General features: G+C 37.6%; 1 protein-coding gene across 1 annotated transcript in view; it reads left to right on the plus strand.

Moving 5' to 3' along the window:
* Nucleotides 1-4,964: 4,964 nt before the first annotated feature.
* PKD2L2 (polycystin 2 like 2, transient receptor potential cation channel) overlaps nucleotides 4,965-21,612 on the plus strand; it is a gene marked incomplete at its 5' end in the record, with an annotated part of 38,887 nt that continues 22,239 nt past the window's right edge. Inside the window, 3 exons of the mRNA XM_021712993.1 lie at nucleotides 4,965-5,195; nucleotides 6,778-6,948; nucleotides 7,218-7,399. Coding sequence (XP_021568668.1) covers nucleotides 4,965-5,195; nucleotides 6,778-6,948; nucleotides 7,218-7,399 — 584 coding nt within the window. The remainder of the gene's footprint in view (nucleotides 5,196-6,777; nucleotides 6,949-7,217; nucleotides 7,400-21,612) is intronic.

Raw genomic sequence — 21,612 nt, forward strand, 5'->3', positions numbered from 1 at the left:
ATCACTCTATAAAAAAGATACCTGCACACGTATGTTTATCGCAGCATTGTTCACAATAGCAAGAACCTGGAAACAACCATGCTGCCCATCAAAAGAGGACTGGATTAAAAAAATGTGGTACATATACACGATGGAATACTACGCAGCCATAAAAAAGAACAAAATCATGAATTTCGCTGCAACCTGGATGGAACTAGAGTCTATAATACTGAGTGACCTCTCACAAAAACAAAAATCCGAATATCACATGTTCTCACTCATATAATGGACCTTGAACATCCAATGCAATACTATGAGAAAATGACAGATGGTACTGGGAAACTATGGGGGGGGAGGGGGATGGGATTAACAGTAGCAAATATCTGTCGGGGGATGGGAAAACACTTCTTATCTACAGGGTGCCTGAATGAAACGTCATTGTACACCTAACCCTTAACTGTACCCCACAAAACCATAATAAAAAATACTGATTAATGAAAAAAAAAAAAATCAAATGGAAATAATAAATAAATAAATAAATAAATAAATAAAAATCAAAAATTAGCCAGGCATGGTAGTGCTTGCCTGTAGTTCCAGCTACTTGGAAGGCTGAGGTGGAAGGATTACTGGAGTCCAGCAGGTCGATGCTGGGGTGGCTCTGAGTGGACCACTGCACTTCAGCCTGGGTGACAGAGTGAGACTCCGACTCAAAAAATAGAAAATCATTGTGGAGAAAGGATATCTACCTGAACAGGTTTTTAATGCAGACAAAAGTATCCTTTTCCGGAAAAAGTGCCAAAAAGAACATTTATTGATAAGGAAGATAAGTGAGCACCAGGATTTAAAGCAGGAAGGAATAAGCTAATTCTATTGTTTTTGCAAATGCAGTTGGGTTTATAATCAGGAGTGCTCTTATCTATAAAGCTGCTAACCCCTGGGCCTTAAAGGCAAAAGATAAACACCAGCTTCCAGTCTTTTGGCTGTATAACAAGAAGACCTGGGTAATGAGAACTCTTTTTCTGGATTGGTTCCATCAATACTTTGTCTGAGGTCAGGAAGTAGCATGCCAGTAAGGGACTACTTTTGAAAGTTTTTTTTTTAATTGGACAATGCCCCTGGCCACCTAGAACCCCATATGTTCAACACCAATGGCAATGAAGTGGTCTACTTGCCCCCAAATACACCATCTCTAATTCAGCCTTTAGATGGGGGGTCATGAGGAACTTTTAAGGCTCATTACACACAGTACTCTATGGAAAGGATTGTCAACTCTGTGAAGATAACCCTGATAGATAGAGTATCATAAAAGTTTGAAAGGATTACACCATTGAAGATGCCATTATTGTTATAGGAAAAAACTGTGAAAGCCTGAAACAATAAATTCCCACTGGAGAAAACTGTGTTTAGATGTGCATGGCTTCACAGATTTATGGCAGAGCCAATCAAGGAAATCATGAAATCAAGGATTGTGGATATGACCAAAAAAAGGTGGAAGAATGAAGAGTTTCAAGATATGGATCTTGAAGGCATTCAAGTGCTAATAGACACCATACCAGAGGAATTAACAGAAGACCACTTAGTGGAGATGACTGCTTCCCAGCCATTGCCAGACAATGAGGAAGAAGAGTAGAAGAATTGGTGCCAGAAAACAAGCTGACACTAGACAATCTGGCAGAGAGGTTCCAATTATTCAAGACTGCTTTGGACTTTTTTTTTTTTATGACATGGATTCTTCTATGATGCAGGCACTAAAACTAAAGCAAGTGGTGGAAGAATTGGTATTGTAAAGAAACATTTATAGAGACAGTACCTAACAGTGGTTATATGACGTTGATATTTGTAAGGAGAGAGCATCAACCAAAGAGAAAAATATTCCATTAATCTAATTGGGTTACCTTAGGTCACCTCCCTCCCCTGGACCATACTAACTGATTTACAGAAGAGTTCTAGAATCTAACCCTGGAAATTAGGATTACCATGATTGGATCTGCCTAGAAATGTAATCAGCTTCTCCTAATCAATCTGAGGATGAGTGGTTGACCAAATACAATTAGGATTTTGTTAGAAAAGAGAAATGAAATAATGACTGCTAGAAAGGCAAACACAGTGTCTACTAACATCTCAATGAGCCACTTTTCTCTCATAAATCTTACACTTTTTTCCAGAATGGAATACAGAATTGGAATTTACTCTGACTAGAGAATTTTTTGCCCCTGTGCAACATGTAAAGTGAAACATATCATGGCCTTTACATTTTGTAAAAATGAGTAGAGCAAATGAACTACCTTAAGCAGCCAATGGACATTACTCCTTTTTAAGTTCTTACTTTTCTCTCAGGTAATAAGAGTTTTTTTTACCAACATCATTTATCCTTCCCAATAGTCCTGATTGGGATAAAGAAAGGAGTACAAATCATTTCTATATTCTAAATAAGAGTGGAAGCATTCCGGTAACTGGCTTTAAGTCTTGTGAAGTAATCTTTGTAATGTCAGATTAAGTCCAGATTTCCTTCCTGTCTCTAGGTTTTATGCTTATTCTATGTTACCTTTTTTTTTTTTTTTTTTTTTTTTTGAGTTGGAATCTCTGTCGCCCAGGCCAGAATGCAGTGACACATGCTCATGGCCACCACAATCTCGACCTGCTGGTCTCAGGTGATCCTTCTGCCTCAGCCTTCCCAACAGCTGGAACTACAGGCATGTGCCACCATGCCTGGCTAATTTTTTTATTTATTGTAGAGATGAGGTCTTGCCAAGTTGCCTAGGCTAGTTTCAAACCCGTAGGCTCAGGTAGTTCTCTCACCTCGCCCTCACAAAGTGCAGGTATTATAGACGTGAGCCACCATGCCCAGCCTATGTTACCTTTTAAAATGGTTTTTTTTTTTTTGAGTTGGGGTCTCACTCTGTCGCCCAGACTGGAGTGCAGTGGCCGCTCCCGGCCACCGCAGCCTCGACCTGCTGGGCCCCGGTGATGCTTCCGCCTCAACCTTCCAAGTAGCCGGAATTACAGGCATGCGCTACCACGCCCGGCTGATTTTTTGATTTATTGTAGAGATGAGGTCTCGCTGCCCAGGCAGGTCTCGAACCCGTGGACTCAGGTAATCCACTCACCTCAGCCTCCCAAAGGCGCGGGATTACAGGCTGAGCCACCGAGCCCAGCTTAAAATGTTATTTTTTTAAAATTTAAGCAGATTTTGAAACTGTTAATGGTATATCTAATCAGTAGTTGTATGGAAGCATATTGCTTACACTAAGACCACATCCACTTATTTTTTTTTTTTTTTTGTACACGTATTGTTATGACCGAGTAAGCAAGAAGTCACACCAGCAAGCTGAGTCTAATTAATTATGAATTTATTAACACGCAGGTCAAGAGTAGGAATGAAATTAGTGACAAATTAGTGCAGTTTGTGACAAGCTTTTATAGGTAAAATTTGCAGCATTGGCTACATAGCAACTTAGTGACCATAGCAACTAGTAACTAACAACTTGGCAACCAAAATGGGAACTTCGATTGTTAGAGAGCTTTGATTAATTTTATGTCCTAGGTATAGCCAGTGCCCAAAAAGTCCCTGGAGTTCTGCCATTAAGATATAGTTTAAGGTAGTTACATAGAGACAAGGAAGAAGAATCATTATACAATGGAGTTACCTTGGTTAGGTCACTAATAGAATATAAGAACAAACTATGAAAATGTCAAAGTGTAACATTTGATTTCAGTTAACAAAGCATGCAATCACATGGAACTTATGGCCAAGGAGTTCTATAACAGTCAGCAGGCAACGATCAGCATAACCTGCCCAAAGGAGACAAAGCTGGGGGTCTGTGGTCATGGGAACATTACTGTAATCACATATAGGCATTGATTCTTAGGTCAGGCAGGTAACTAAGATGAATGTTTTAAACAAAATGGAGCAAGCTGGTTAATATTATTTTGCTAGCAATTTGATTTTATTAACTGATTTAGCTCATTTCAGTATCAGGCAAACTGAACAGAATACTGGGGGTTTTCTTTTTGTGTGTATTAGTCTACATTTTAGATTATAATATTGAGTTTCTTTCGCCTCACTCATGTATTCAACATTGAACACCTACTATATGTAAGAAACAGCTTTATTTGTTAACTGTGGTTTTGTTTGTTTGTTTTGGGGGTACCTTATCACAGTACCAATAAAATTTGCTAATATCTGTAGGTAGGAATAATCCCGTTGTAATATTGTGATAGAAATGATGATTCCTTAAGTTACTGCCAATTCTTAATTACCTAAGGCTGTGGAGAACACCAGAAATACAGTAAACAACCTCAAAATCTTTTTATATTCAGTGTTGTGATTGTTTTACTATTGTTTGCATATGAATTTTTGTATCTAGCAGCCAACAGAAAACATTTGCTTTAGTAAAATATGTAACCTTGACATTTAGAAGCAAGAAGTAGTTCTGATCATCTAAAGGGGGAGAAGGTATTTCCCTCTTCTGAAATATTAAAAAATTATGTATTGGAGGGAGAGTCCTAACTAATAACAATAACTAACAGTATGACATTTTCTTGAACATTTCATTCTCTGTTGGAGATAAATTTTATTCCCAGTTATGAACTAACAGTCTGAACACAAGATATGAATGTCTGACTAAAGTCATATCTTTACTTTCAAAATAATTTACATTGGTCTTTAACCACTGTGAATATTCAGGTGCAGAAAAAGTAGAGTCATTAGGAAATAAGTAGGGGCAACCCCTTCAGGTCCCCTACCACCGTGGGAGCTTCTCTGTCCTCTCAATAGATCCTGCTTATTCACAAAAAAAGAGAGAAATAAATAAGTAAATCCACTAGAAAGCGTTTAAATTAAACCCATGGCCCCAAGGAAACATATTTTGTACAAAATAACTGATTTCATTAATGTATATGTCATCATTGATTAGAAATTTCACATTAAGTACTGAAATATAAATGCTTAAAATGAATAGTTACTTTTACAAACCTAATTTTACAGATTGGTGGCAGAATTCCCTGCAACTGGAGGAATACTTACTTCGTGGCAGTTTTACACTGTGAAGCTCCTAAGATATGTTAGTTACTATGATTATTTTATTGCTTCCTGTGAAATCACGTTTTGCATTTTTCTTTTTATCTTCACAACACAAGAAATCAAAAGAATGAAAGAATTTAAGTCTGACTATTTCAAAAGTATTTGGAACTGGCTAGAATTGCTACTTTTGCTGGTAAGTATATATTCATGTGTATGGCTGAAGCAGATAGCATCTGAACCCATCAATGAAGGAAGGGTAAAAAAACAGAATTTTCTATTCATCCAGGACTTGTTTTGAAAGCTACAAGTATCAAACATAAAATGAACTGTCATAGTACTACTAATAATATGCCTCCAAAAAGGCTATTTTTTCCTGATTTGATCCTTGAGAGGGTCAGCATAAACCTACAAGAATAGATGATTCCATAAACATTATTTAATGTGCACAGTAAGTCTACCTACACCCTAAAAAATATGTTCCTTACAGGGCCTCGTGTTTCACCAAGCATGGGTCTTTTTGGACAAAGTTGTTTAAAATGTACCCCTCTATTTCTGCCTAAATCTGCTTTCTTCCTCACACTAAGTTTTGAAAACATAGGCAAAAGACAATACTAGGCAAAATATTGATGGGGTGATGGGGTATGGGGGGTGAACAACCAGAGGAGAACTTGTGGATAGAAAGGGCACCAGGATGGGGAATTTTGTCCCCTGAAAGAAATACCAAAGACTGTCAATTCTACTTACAGGAACATACTAAAACATACATACTAAAATAAGCAGAAATTTAGGCAGGGTGAGACACATATTAAGAGCTTGGTCTTAGAAATGGTCAAAGAGGCCAGGTGCTCATGCCTGTAATCCCAGCTCTGGGATGCTGAGGTAGAAATATTGCTTGAGCCCAGGAGTTTGAGACCAGCCAAGGCAACATAGCAAAACTCTATCTCTACAAAAAAAAAAATTTTTTTTTAATTAGCCAGGCATGGTGGCACACACCTGTTGTCCCAGCCACTGGTGCGATTGAGGTGGGGAGGATCACTTGAGCCCAGGAATTTGAGGCTGCAGTGAGCTATGATTATGCCACTGAACTCCAGCCTGGGTGACAGAGCAAGACTTCATCTCTAAAACAAACAAACAAACAAACAAAAATCAGTCAAAGAACAGTATTTCTGGCTCATATAGTCTGATCTTTCACCCTCATTGGCCCTTAGTCATAGCCAAATATTTAAGCCCTATTTCCCGAAACAGGTTGAAAGCTTCTCAGAGTCAGAAAGCATGCAGCCTACCTCTCTGGTATCCCCCAATAATGTCTAACAAAGGGCATAGCATTAAATGTTTAACTGTCTGTGTATTTCAGGCAAGGAAGGTCAAAGGGAAAATCTTGTGTCAGTTATAAAGCTGTGATAACTAAGATAACCTGGTTCTGAAATTCTCTTTTTAAATGCTTTTTAAAGGACTTTAAAAGGGTTTATTTTTTGTAACTCTAAATATTTTTTTTCTGGTAGCATTACATGGTAGGAAATTTTAAACATGTAGGTATCGTGTAGAGCAGAAACCCTTATGGCTTAGTCAGAGTTACATAATCATTTTAAACATTTGTACATTATGACTCAATGAAACAAAAAGTTTCAGTTTTTTTTACTTGTATGATAATTATGCTATCTTTTATAAGAAGTTTGTTAAAATTCTGATAAACTTTTCATGAGTTTCTTCACAGGCTGCAAGAAGCTAGAGGTAGAAATAGTCTCTAATTCAACCCTTCTTATTTTCCCATTTAGTTGTGTTTTGTGGCTGTTTCCTTCAACATATACTGTAATGTACAAATTTTTATCTTACTTGGACAGTTATTGAAAAGTACTGAAAAATATTCAGACTTCTATTTTCTTGCATACTGGTACATTTATTACAACAATATAATTGCTATTACCATCTTCTTTGCATGGATAAAGGTATTTATATTTTATTATATTACATAAGACAGCAGTGTAATAGAATAATGGGAACTTAAACTATGAGGTCATGAAAAAATATTTTTCTCAACTATTAAGTAGTTTTAAGAGTAATTTGGTCTTGTAACAATTGCTGGCAAATCCTCAAGCACCCTTGACTATAAGTATCTCCTTTAATTTGAAGCAGAATTCTTCTGATATTAATTTAACTTATTCTATGTAACTATAATCTTTGATATTCTATTTCAATTAACTTTGTTCTGTTTCAGATATTCAAGTTCATAAGCTTTAATAAGACAATGTCTCAGTTGTCATCAACCTTGTCCCGCTGTATCAAAGACATAGTAGGATTTGCCATCATGTTTTTTATAATATTCTTTGCTTATGCCCAGTTAGGATTTCTTATTTTTGGATCACAAGTTGATGACTTTTCCACTTTTCAGAATTCCATGTAAGTTCTTCATATAAATTTAATTATATCTCTTAACAAAAAAATCTTGGAAAGGTCTAGCCTTCAATGATAAGTAGTAATATAAGCTTTAATAAATTTAAACTTGGTTTGATATTTTCATTGATGGCTCAATACCTGTCACACTCAAAATAGGATTGGGCATTGAAGGATTCAAATAGATAGTGGTATCCATTTTTAAGGTGTTACTAGGTCAAATTAGAAAAAAATATCATCTTGTTTTTTATTTTTCATTGGAAATAAGAATTTTACCTAAGATAACAGAAATTGGCTTCCACGTCTCTGTAGTAGTTATTCTCTGGGCAAAAGAAATCTTAAGTGTGTTGTTTAGAGAGCTCCATCTTAAGAACCCTTTTATTGGTATTGACCTGATTGTACTTTGCTGATCTCCCAAGGATATATTTTTAAAATAGCTTTAAGCTGGGCACAGCAGTGCATATCTATAATCCCAGCACTTTTTGAGACCAAGACAAAATGATCATTAGAGGTCAGGAGTTTGAGACCAACCTGAGTAACACAGAGAGGCCTCATCGCTACAAAATGAAAAATAAAAAAATTAGCTGGGTGGGTGTAGGGTACATGCCTGTAGTCCTATCTACTCAGGAAGCTGAAGCAGGAGATCACTTGAGTTCAGGAGTTTGAGGTACAGTGAGCTATGATCATGTCACTGCACTCAGCTGTCTCTTAAAAAAAAATTTACAAGTGTAAAGCAATCAGTAACAGGCAACAAACTTGTAAAAGTGAGTAGGTAGAATTCCTAAAAAGGTGTTCAGACTTTTGCCAAAGTGAAATGTATGAGAGAATTATGAGATAGTCTAAAATATTAATTCTCAAAATATGCCCTGTAGAATTCTAGACCAAGATTGTCTGGGGGAAAAATGGCTTTATATTTAAGTAAGTTTGGGAAATTTTGCATCGTTTTCCTTTTGGAAATTTGCAGTACATATTAACATATGGCTCTGAGAAATCTTGCATAATTTTGCTAACTTTAATTAAAAGTTCTACAAAATTATTTGTCTGTGCTCCTTTTGGTAGATTTTTAGGAAACTGTCCAAATAAATGTCTTAAGCTGCCCTTTTCTTTCCATCCACATGTAAATAGTTGAAATAAAAATGTATAAAATATTTTATGACATTTTCCTGAAATAATCCTTTACTAAAACAGTAGTAGAAAGAATGAACTTGGAACCAAGAAGATATAATTTTAGTTTCCAATTCTGCCATTGCTTCACTTTTCTAGACCTTAATTTCCTTATCTGTAAAATAAAAAGGCTGGACTAAATCACTCCTTCCAACTTCAAATATTATAATTTGACAACTCTAAAAGTTTACCCTGAATGAATAATATTTGCATTTTCAACTTTGTGATCTTTTCTTAAAATCTCAATTACTTTAAGTGTTACTTAATAATAAAGCTTGGTAACATTGGGCATTGAATCTAAGCATAATAATTTACAAAGCCTTGGCAGTATGTCTTACCTTGGGCAATGGGGAGGAAAAGAAAGTATAAAGCACAGAATAAAAAGGTTAGAACTTTGGATGGGCTCATGAGGGGACTTCCGCTTTTGCTAATGATGTGTTGGGTTAATTAGATGAAACTCCTCTTAAGGACAATTTTAAAGGCTGGATGAAATATAGAAAACATAGAAGAATCCACAAGTGGGTAGTAACTCAGACAAAGTCAGAAAGCAAGAACCCAGAGAAGTAAGCCCAGCACCCAAAGCTACTTGTCCTGAGGGGCAATTTAGCTTATTTTTTTTCAACTTTTTTTATGGTGGTAAAATAGACATTAACAGAAATCTTACCATTTTAACTGCTTCTAAGTGTACTATTCAGTGATATTAAGTATATTTATATTGTGCAACCATCACCACCATGTATCTCCAGAACTCTTTCACCTTGGAAAATTGAAACTCTACCAATTACACGATAACTCTTCATTTCTCCTTCCCCTAGCCCTTGCCAACCACCATTCTTTTTGTCTCTATAATTTTGATTACTCCAGATACCGCATATAAGTGAAATCATTTAATATTTGTGTTTTGTGACTGGATTATTTCACTTAGCATAATGCCTTCAAGTTTCATCTATATTGTAGCATATGTCAGAATTTCCTTCCTTATAAAGCCTGAATAATATTCCATTGTATGTGTATACCACATTTTTCTTATTCATTCATCTGACACGTGGGCTGGTTCCACATTTTAATTCTTGTGAATAACGCGATGAACATGGATATACAAATATCTCTTAAAGACTCTGCTTTCAATTCCTGGGGTATATACCCAGAAGTAGAATTCCTGAATCACATGATCTGTTTTTCTTCCAACTTTACTAAGGTATAGTTAGCAAATAAAAATTGTATGTATTTATGATATACAATGTGATGTTCTGACACATGTATATATTGTGAAATGATTAAATATAGCTATTGAACATATCCATCACCTCACATACTTATCAATTTTTTGTGGTAAGAACATTTTAGGTCTACTCTTTTAGCAATTTTCACATATACAATACACTCTTATTTACTTATTTGTTTACTTATTTTAGTTGAGGTCTCATTCTTGTTGCCCAGGCTGGAGTGCAGTGGCACAATCATGGCTCACTGCAGCCTTGACCTCCTGGACTCAGGCAGTCCTTCTGCTTCAGCCTCCCGAGGAGCTGGGACTACAAGCATGCACCGCCACGCCTGACTACTTGTGATCTTTTGAAGAAATGAGGTCTTACCATGCTGCCCAGGCTGGTCTCAAACTCCTGGGTTTAAGCAATCCTCCCACTTGGCCCCCCACAGCGCTGGGATTACAGGTTTGAGCTACTGCACCTGGCCTACAATACACTATTATTAATATGGTCACCATGCTGTATCGTAGATCTCCAAAACTTACTCATCCTGTCTGGCTGAAGTTTTGCACCCTTTGGCACCCGTCTCCCAACTCCCCCCAGCAATCACCATCCTACTCTCTGCTTCTAAGGGCTCAACTTTTTTAGACTCCACATGTGAGTGTTTGTCTTTCTGTGCCTGGCTTATTTCACTTAATATTATGTCCCCATCTTTCATCCTTGTTGCCAATGACAATATGTCCTTCTTTTTTAAGGCTGAATAGCATTCCACTGTATGTATATATGGCACATTTTCTTTATTCATGTATCCGGTAATGGACACAAGGGTTGATTCCACATCTTGACTTTTGTGAATAAGACTGTGGGGAACATGGGAGTGCAGATATCTCTTTCACATTCTGATTGCATTTCCTATGACTATATGCCCAGAAGTGAATTGCTGGGTCAAATGGTCGTCCTATTTTTAATTTTTTGAGGAACATTATACTGCCTTGCACAGTCACGGTACCATTTTATATTTCCACCCGCAGTGTACAAGTATTTTCTTTTCTCTCCACCCTTGGCAACACTTAGTCTTTTGTCTTTTTGATAACAGCCATTCTAACACGTGTGAAGTGATATCTCATTTTGACTTTAATTTGCATTTCCTGATGATTAGTGATGTTGACTGTTTTTTCATGTATCTATTGGTCATTTGTAAGTCCTCTTTTGCAATATGTTTACTCACATGCTTTGCCCACTTTAAAATTTGATTATTTTCTTGCTATTGTCTGACTTCTGTAAATATTTTGGATATTAACCCTTATCATATGTATGGCTTGCAAATATTTTCTCCCATTTCATATGTTGTCACTTCACTCTGTTGCTTCCATTGCTGTGCAGAAGAAACTTTTTCATTTGGTTTAGTCTCTTTGGCTACTTTTGTTACCTGTGCTTTTGGGATCACCTTAAAGAATACTGCACAGACCAATGTAAAAAATCTTTTTCTCTATATTTGCTTCTGGATTTAAAGTTTCAAATCTTACATTTGAGTATTTAATCCATTTTGACTTGATTTTTGTCTGTGGTATGAGATTAAGTTCCAATTTCCTTCTTCTGCATGTAGATACCCAGTTTTCCTGATACTATTTAATAGAGAGACTGTCCTTTCCCCATTGTGTATTTTTGGTAGCTTTGCTGAAGATCAATTGACCATAAATGCATAGATTTATTTCTGGAGTCTCTATTCTGTTCCATTGGTCTATGTGTTTGTTTTTTAATGCCAATGCCATGCTGTTTTAATTACAATAGCTTTGTAGTATATTTTGAAATCTGGTAGTGATGTCTCCAACTTTATTCTTTATGCTTAAGACTGCTTTAGCTGTTTGGGGTATTTTGTGGTTCCATATGAATTTTAGAATTTTTGTTTTGTTTGTTTTAAGAGACAGGGTCTTTTTCTCTTGCCTAGGCTAGAGTGCAGTGGCATTTTTATAATGCACTGCAATATCAAACTTCAGGGCTCAAGGGGTCCTCTGCCTCAGCTTCTCAAGTAGCTGGGACTACAGGCATGTACCACCATGCCTAAATAACTTTTTTTAGTTTAAAAGGAAAATATTTTTAGAGTTTCAAATTCCTGGCCTCAAGCAATTCTACTACCTCAGCCTCCCTGGGATTAAAGGCATGAGCCACTATGCTCAACTTTTTTTTCTCTGTTTCTGAGAAAAATGTCATTGGAATCTTGATAGAGATTATACTGAATCTGTGGATCACTTTGGATACAATATTAATTCTTCCAACCCATAAACATGGAATATCTTTGTATTTATTTGTATCTTCTATAATTTACTTCATCAATGTTTTATAGTTTTTAATGTACAGATTTTTCATTGCCTTGGTTAAATTTATTCCTAGGAATTTTTTATGCTATTGTAAATGAAATTGTTTCCTTGATTTCTTTTCTGAATAGTTCATTATTACAGGTTGAGCATCCCGAATCTGAAAGTCCAAAATATGAAAGGCTCCAAAATTTAAAACTTTTTGGCCTTTCGGCCCCTGTACATGGGGAACAAGGTCATGAAAAGGGTGGTGCTGCCATTTTTTCCACCTTTGGTCTCGGCACTTTCGCTGAGCTTGCAGCAGTGCCATGTGGAGACAGGGCAGCCAGAGATTCTCAACCTCTGTGGTCCGCAGGAGATGATGACATCGTACTTTAGATCTGGGTTTGCTGCACCTTTCTTTATAGTATATAAGACACCAACTGCTTAAGAAGGAAGGATGTTTTAGTTCATCCATTTAACAGATATGAAGAGCATTTTAAGATGTGCAGTCTCTTTGAGAAATGGATCAAACTCTTGAACTCACAGTATACAGAATATGTTTGTAAATAAACATATGACATGAAAAAAGAAAACTTTTGAATGCTGACATGACACTCAAATGAAATGCTCATGAGAGCATTTTGTATTTCAAATTTTTGGATTCAGGATGCCCAACCAGTATCATGCAAATGTTCCAAAATCCAAACAAACCCGAAATATTTCAGACCCTGTCATTTCAAATAAAGGACACATAACCTGTAATGTATAAAAATGCTACTGATTTTTGCATGCTGATTTGCATCTTGCAACTTTACTTAGTTCATTTATTAGTTCTAATAATTAATTAGCTTCTTACTTCTAATAATTAGTTTTTTAATGGAGTCTTTGGGGTTTTCTGTATATAAGAGCACATCGTCTGCAAAGAAAGACAATTTTACTTTTTTCCTTTCCTATTTGGGTGCCTTTATTTTCTTTCTTTCTTTCTTTCTTTTTTTCTTTTGTTCTAGCAAGACTTTAGTACTACATTGAATAGTTGTGGCAAGAGTGGGCATCCTTGTCTTGTTCTTGATCTTAGAAGGAAAGTTTTCAGCTTTTCATCAATGAGTATTATGTTAGCTGTGGGCTTGTCATATATAGCCTTTATTATGTTAAGGTATATTCTTTTTATACTTAATTTGTTTATGGTTTTTATTCTGAAAGGAATTTTGTCCAATGCTTTTATGGAGATGATGATATGATTTTTGTCCTTTTTAAATGTAGTGTATCACATTTAATGATTTGTGTATGTTTGCATTGTAGGGATAAATCCCACTTAATCAGGGTGTATGAGCCTTTTAATATCTATGTGCATTAGATTAGGCATACTTACTATTCAGTAGTTTTTTCTTTTCTTTCTTTTTTTTTAGGCAGGGTCTTGCTCTGTCATCCAGCCTGGGCTCAAGTGATCCTCCCACCTCAGCCTCCTGAGTAGCTAGGACTATAGGCACATGGCACATATCACCATGCCTGGCTAGCCTGTAGTTTTCTTTTCTTGTGGTATCTTTGTCTGGCTTTGGTATCAAGGTAATGGTGGCCATGTAAAATGAGTTTGGTCAGAGTTCCCCTGTTGCCCAGGCTTGAATACAGTGGCATGACCATGGTTCACTGCAGCCTCCACCTCTCGAGCTCAAGTGATCCTCTCTCCTCGGTCTCCTGAGCAGCTGAGACTACAATTGTACACCACTATGCCTGGCTTTTTTTTGGTTTTGTTTTGTTTTTGGTAGAGATGAGATCTTGCTGTGTTGCTCTGGCTGGTCTTGAAGTTTTGGGCTCAAGCAATCTACCCACCTTGGCTTCCCAAAGTGCTGGGATTACAGGTGTGAGTCACCACATCTGGCCCTCAGATTTTCTATTTTTTCATGATTCAGTCTTGGTAGGTTGTATGTTTGTAGAAATTTACCAATTTCTTCTAGGTTTTCCAATTTTTTGGCATATAATTATTTATAGTAGTCATAGCCTATGTATTTCTATGGTATCAGTTGTAATGTCTCCTCTTTCATTTGATTTTTTTCTATGTTTTCATCTTTTTTAAACAAATTTTTTATTTTAAATATGTGGGGTGTAATTCAGGATTAGCTATACAGGTACCCTTGTTGATGAGGTGTGCTCCCCACCTCCCCTGGCAATTTCCCACTACTGCCACTCTCACCCCCACCCTCCCATGGCAGTTTCCCACTACTGCTAATCCCTTTCTTATAGCATTGCAATAGTTGTTCAAGGTCCACTTATGAGTGAGAACATGTGATACTCAGTTCTTTGTTTCTGTGATAGATCACTCAGTATTAGAGCCTCTAAGTTCATCCAAGTTGCTGTGAAGTTCATAATTTTGTCCTTCTTTATGGCTGCATAATATTCCATTGTATATATGTACCACATTTTTTTTATCCAGTCCTCTTTTGATGGGCAGCACCGTTGGTTCCATGTTTTTACTATTGTAAATAATGCTGCCATAAAAATGTGTGTACAAGTATCTTTTTCATAGAGTGATTTGAGTTCCTCTGGTATATTCCCAGTAGGAGGATTGCGGGGTAGTATGGGAAGTAGATTTTTAGATCTTTTAGGGATCGCCACACAGTTTTCCACAGAGACTGTACTAGTTTACACTCCCACCAACAGTGTAGAAGTGTTCCCTTTTCCCCCACATCCTCTCCAGCATCTGTTGTTTTTCAAGTTATTGATGATGGCCATTCTGACTCGAGTTAGGGGGTATCTCAATGTGGTTTTAATTTGCATTTCTTTGATGATTAGTGAGGCTGAGCATTTTTTATGTATCTGTTGCCTGCTCGTATATCTTTTGAGAAGTGTCTATTCATATCTTTTGCCCACTATGTAATGAGGCTATTTGTTTTTTTTCTTTTCAGCACATTTGAGTTCCTTGTAGATACTAGCTGTTAGGCCTTTGTCAGACATACAGTTGGCAAATATTTTTTCCCAGTCTGTGGGCTGTCTCCCTGAGCTCTCAAGGGTTTCTTTGGCTTCACAGAAACTTGTCAGTTTGATGAGGTCCCACGTGTCAATCTTATCTCTTACAGCATGGGCACTTGGGGTTTTGATCAGGAATTGGTTGCTGTTCCAATTTCCATAAGGGTGTCTCCTGTGTTTTCTAAGGTTCTTATAGTTTGAGACTTTACGTTTAGGTCTTTGAACCATTTAGAGTTGATTTTTGTGCATGGTGATAGGTAGAGGTCTTGTTTTAATCTTCTGCATGTGGTCAACCAGTTTTCCCAGCACCATTTACTGAATAGACTCTTCTCTCCCCAGTGGTTGATGGTGGAGGCTTTGTCAAAGATGAGTTGGTTGAGAAATTGAGGTTTTGCTTCTGGAATCTCTATCCTGTTCCATTGGTCTATATGCCTGTTCTTGTACCTATACCAGGCTGTTTTGATTACTGTAGATTTATAATAAAGCTGAAAGTCTGGGAGCATGATGTCTCCTGCTTTGTTTTTGTGTTTTTTTTTTCTTTTTTGTTTTTTGTTTGTTTGTTTGTTTGCTGAGGGTTGTTTTGGCTATTCGTGGTCATTTATTTTCCATATGAATTCCTATATTGTCATTTCCAGGTCTTAGAAGAATGCTGCTAATAACTTAGTGAGTATTGCATTAAATCTGTTGATTGCCTTGGGTAGGATGGACATCTTAATAATGTTGATTCTTCCAATACATGAGCATGGAATATTTTTCCATTTCTTTGTGTCATCTTAGATTTCTTTGAGCAGTGTTTTTGTTGCAAAGGTCTTTCACTCCTCTGGTTAGGAAGATGCCAAGGTATTTCTTTTGTTTGTGGCTACTGTGAATGGGATTATGCTTTTTATTTGGGTTTCGATTTGTTGGTGTATAGGAATGCAACTGACTTTAGCACATTTATTTCATACCCTGAGACTTTGCCAAAGTCCTTTATCAGTGCAAGGAGGTTTTTGACAGATTCTCTTGGGTTTTCAAGGTATAGCATCATGTCTGAAAAGAGGGATAACTTAACTTCCTCTTTTCCTATTTGGATACCCCTGATTTCCTTCTCTTGTCTGATTGCTCTAGCTAGGACTTCCAATACTATGTTGAACAGGAGGGGTGAGGTGGGCAGCCTTGTCTTGTTCCAGTTTTCAAGGGAAATGGTTCCAATTTCTGTCTGTTTAGCAGTATGTTGGCTATGGGTTTCTCGTAGATGACTTTGACTATTTTGCGGTATGTTGCATCTATGCCTAGATGTTCAAGGGTTTTTAATCAAGGGATGCTGGATTTTATCAAAAGCTTTTTCTGCAGGTAATGATATAATCACATGATTTTTGTCTTTACATCTGTTGATGTATTTAATTATGTTTGTGGTCTTGTGGATACTGAACCAGCCCTGCATCCCAAGGATGAAGCCCACTTGGTCATGGTGGATGACTTTTGAGATGTATTGTTGGATCTGGTTTGCCGGAATCTTATTGAGAATTTTAGCATCTATGTTCATCAACGATATTGGCCTGTAGTTCTCTTTCTTTGTTGGATCTTTACCTGGTTTGGGTATCAATGTGATGTTAGCTTCATAAAATGATTTGGGGAGAGTTCCATCTTTCTCTTTTGCCTGGAAAAGTCATATTGGTATCAGCTCCTCCTCGTATGTTTTGTAGAATTCTGCTGGAAAGCCATCTGACCCAGGGCTTTTTTTTTTGGTAGGTAGTTTTCTTATGACATAGTCAATTTCCTGGGTTGTTATTGGTCTATTTAGGGTCTTGATTTCTTCTTGTTTCACCCTGGAGAGGTTGTGCAATGTAAGAAAGTCCTCCATTTCATTTAGGTTTTTGAGTTTGTTTCCATACAGATGTACATAGTAATCTCTCATAATCTTTTGTATTTCTTTAAGATCAATTTTGACTTCATCTTTTGCATTTCTGATTGTGTTTATTTGAACTTTTTCTCTCTTTTTCTTGGTCAGTCTAGTTAGGGGTCCATCAATCTTTTCTATCCTTTCAAAAAAACAGCTTTTGGTCATTGATTATTTGTATTATATTTTTGTCTTTTATGTCCCAAATTTGGGTTTTTATTTTGGGGATCTGGATTCTTCTGCTGAAGTTAGGATTTTGGTGGTCTTGTTTTTTCAGCTGCCTTGGGTGATTTGTTAAGTTGTTAACTTGTGATCTTTCCATTTTCTTCATGTGTGTTCATAGAGATATGAATTCCCCTCTTTGTACTGCTTTCATGGCATCCCAGAGATTTTGGTAAGAAGTTTCTTTGTTTTCATTTGTTTTCAGGTATCGTTTAATCTCTGTTTTGATTTCTGTGTTGACCCAGGAGTTGTTTATCATCATGTTGTTTAGGGTCCATGTCTTTGTGGGTTTTGGGGGAACTTTGTTGGTGTTGTTATTTATTTTTATTTCACCGTGGCCTGAGAAGGTGTGAAGCAGAATTTCAATCTTATGGAATTTGATTATGCTTTATTTATGGCCGAGGATGTGGTTGATCTTAGAGTACGTTCCATGTGGTGATGAGTAGAATATATATTCTGTGGTTTTTGGGTGGAGTGTTCTGTAGGTATCAAATAAATCCATTTGGTCAATATCATGTTGAGGTTCCAGATCTCCTTGTTGACTTTTTGTCTTGATGCTCTGTCTAGGGTTGTTGGTGGAGTGTTTAAGTTCCCAGCAATGACAGTGTTAGAGTCAATATCTTATTTTAGTTTACCTAGAAGCTGCTGTATGAAAGCTGGTGCTCCTATGTTGGGTGCATATATATTTAGGATGGATATTTCTTGTTGATGGATTGAACTTTTATCAGTATGTAGTAACCTTCTATATCTTTTTAAATTTTTGATAGCTTAAAGAGTATTTTGTCTGATATTAAGATCGCAACTCCTGCTTTCTTTTGTGTTCCATTCACCTGAAATTTTGTTTCTCATCCTCTTACTATGAATCTGTAAGTGTCTTTTCTGGTGAGATGAGACTCTTGGAGACCATATATTGTTGCCTCATGATATTTTATCCATTTTGCCATTCTGTGTCTTTTCAGTGGTGCATTTAGTCCATTCACATTCAGGCTAATTATAGAGCTGTGAGAGTTTTTCCCTGTCATGGGTTCTATTAGAGTTTGTTGTTGCTGCTGCTGTTTGTTTGTTGTCTTTCTTTGGTTGTTGGGTTAATTCATGTGTGTTTTCAATCTTTTTCCTGTATTCTTGGGAAAGGCGTTGATGTTCTTTTTTTTCCTTTTCTTCTGTGTTTAATACTTTCCTAAGTGTTTCTTATAGAGTTGGTTTGGAGGCAGTATAAACTCTTAGGGATTGAATAGGAAGGATTTTAATTCTCTATCACTGATAAAACTTAGCTTAGCTGGGTAGGTAATTCTTGGTTGAAATTGTTTATCTTTGAGAACTCTGAAGATTGGGCTCCAAGCTCTCCTAGCCTGAAGTGTTTTGTGTAGGCAGATTACTATGTGTCTGGGAGTTGGTCTTCTCATTTGTTGTCTTGCAGGTATTCTCTGAATCGCTTGTGTTTGAATGGTTGTGTCACTGATGAAATAAGGGGAGTTTTCTTGGATAATTTCATGGAATGTTTGTTCCAGGGTGGTCTCTGTCTCTCTATCTGCCTCAGGGATTCCAATTAATCTTAGGTTTGGCCTCTTGAAATAATTGCTCATCTCTTAGAGGTTTTGTTCTGTCTTTTTAATCTTCTTTTCTATGTTTTTAACAGTTTGGGTTAGTTTCATATTTTGGTCCTCAAGCAGTGAGAGTCTTTCTTCTGCTTGGTTAATTCTGCTTTCCATGCTTATCAGTTTGTTGTTTATTTCATTCACTGTATTCTTTATTGCTGTTATCTCGGTTATCAACTCCTTCATTCTTTCCTCTTGTCTCTCTTCATTTCTATTTATACTCTATTAATATCTTGATATCTGGGTTTGTGATTTGAGACCAATCATTCTGGGGGTTCCTCATTGTTTGAGTTCCAAAGTCTGTATTCTCAGTGACTGAACTCCCAGGGGTCTATGTGAGACTCATATTCTTCCTTTGGTTTTTCTTCATTTGTGTAGGTTTTCCTCCCCCTCCCTTTTTTTTTTTTTTTTTAACCTCTTTAATTCTGTTGTTCAGAGATGAGAGGATAGCTTTTATTTCTGTTTGCTCAATCTCCTATTCCTCCTTATGTAGATCCTCTGGTTTTGTTCAATTCTGAAGCTGGACTGGGGCTGGGGACCTGTGCCTTTTGCAGTTATGAGATTTAATTAAGGGGGGAGCTGTGATTCAGAGACTATCTGCAGATCCCAGGATCCACTGACAGGAGTCTGGGCTCCCTGGAACCCACTTCCTACTGCCTTACAATCTGTTCATGCAGAGCGGGTGTTTGTTTGCCCTCTAAAAGCAAAATGAGATAAGCAAACAGAAAGAAATGGAAAAAGGAAAGAGGAAGAAGAAAGGGAGGTGGAGAGAGAAGAAGAAGAGGAAAAACAGACAGGCATATCAACTAATGAATAAACAGAGAGACAAACAAAGACAGAAAAAACAAAAAAGACAAAAACATACAGACAGTCATACAAACAAAAACCCCCCTGTTGGCATACTCTCCCTCAAAAATGTCCATACATAAACAGAAAATCTTTAAAAAAAAAATTAAAATAACAGAAACAAAGCAAGTACAAAAAAAAAAAACCAGAAAGAGGCCAGGCTCAGTGGCTCAGCCTGTAGTCCCAGGACTTTGTGAGACCAAAGTGAGTGGATTGCCCTCCCCCCATGGATTCAAGACCTGCCCAGGCAACTTGGCAAGACCTCGTCTCTACAATAAGTCAAAAATTAGCCAGGCATGGTAGAATGCACCTATAGTTCTGGCTACTTTTGAAGGCTGAGGGAGAAAGATTGCCAGAGCCCAGCTGGTGGATGCTGGGGTGGCCATGAGCATGCCACTGCACTCCAACCTAGGTGACAGAGACTCCAACTCAAAACAAAAAAAGAAAGGAAAGAAAGAAGAAAAAAAAAGCTGAAACTAAAACAAAAAACATAGAAGGGGAAAAAAAAACACTTTCTGTGACTATTTCTGTGGCACCAGGTTCCTTTTAGGCCTCTGCTTTAGGGAGTGGCTCTGGTCTCCAACCCTCTCCTCTGCTCTCAACACAGGCTGATAGGGTTGTTCTCAGTGTGGGTAAGATGCTCCGTGGACTACTGTGGGAGGAGACTGGATCAGATCCAGGCTCACCCTACTCACTACTGCTGCTGGCAAGTCTCCCACTCAGGTCTGAAGTGTCTGTGCCTGTCCCAGCATGGGGGAGGAGCCTCTGTCTCTCCAAGTCTGATAAGAAGATAGCCTCCAGGTCCTAAGATGGAGGCTGGGCAGAACTGGGCGGGGCAATGCAGGTCTCTGCCCAGTCCCAGGACTGAGAAGATGGTGCCTGTCAGCATCTCATCACTGGTGCTGGAGCTTTATTCCAGATTTCCCCCACCTGCCTTCTCCACAGTTCCTCCTGCTTGTTCCTGGTCTGCTACTGCAGGTGATGGTGTAGGTCGGGTGCCAGGTGGTGAGGGACAGCTGTCCTCTACTGCCTCCTCCCAAGAGAGTCCCCAAATGGCATATGATCCTGCCCGCCTGGGTCTCCAATCTCAGGGGGCTGGGAAGTTGCCGTCACCTCAGGAGGAGAGGACCGGTGCATGAACCCAGGTCTCTCCTCAGATGGACTTTCACTCACCCACCAGCACACACCCACTCATGCAGAGAGTCTTTATGGACACTCGCTTTTGTGGAGATACTCATAGTCTGACCTTTTCTGTCGCCATCTTGCCACTTCCTCCTTTCTGATTTTGAGTCTTCTTTTTTCTTAGTCTAGTTAATGTTTTATTGATTTTGTTTATCTTTTCAAACTACCAACTGTTTGCTTTACCTTTTCACCTCTTTTTCTAGTCTCTATGCCATTTATTTCTGCACTGATATTTATTTTCTTCCGTCTGTTAACTTTTGGCTTAGTTTGTTCTTTTTCTGGTTCCTGGGGGTATAAAGTTAGGGTTTTTTGGGGGGGGGTTGATGTTGTCATTTATTGCTGTAAAAATCCTTAGAATTTTTCTTACTGCAGCCCATAAGTTTTGGTATTGCTTCATACATTTTGATAGTCTGTTATTAGGTGCATGTTTATCATTGTTATATCTTCTTGCTGTATTGAACTTTCATTAGCATATAATGTCCTTCTTTGTCTCTCATATACTTTTTTGGTCTGAAGTCTATTTTGTTTGATATAGTCAAAACAGGAATTATCCCACCTCAGTTTCTTGAGTAGTTGGGATTACAAGTGCACACCACTGCTCCCAGTTTGCAGAGTATCTTTTTCCATCCTTTCACTTTCAGCCTACTTTGACTCTCTTGGGAGAGTCTTTGACTCTCTTGGGAGATAAGAAATATAGATTTAATTGGATCACAGCTTGTCTTTTATCCATTCTGCCAACGGAGAGTTTAATTCATTTTCATTTAAAGTAATTATGAGCTTGAGCCCGCGGGTTTGAGACCCGCCTGGGCAACGAGACCTCATCTCTACAATAAATCAAAAAATCAGCCAGGCGTGGTAGCGCGCACCT

This window comes from Carlito syrichta, unplaced genomic scaffold, assembly GCF_000164805.1.
Source record: "Carlito syrichta isolate Samal-C Ts95f unplaced genomic scaffold, Tarsius_syrichta-2.0.1 Scaffold303986, whole genome shotgun sequence".
Classification (NCBI taxonomy): domain Eukaryota; kingdom Metazoa; phylum Chordata; class Mammalia; order Primates; family Tarsiidae; genus Carlito; species Carlito syrichta.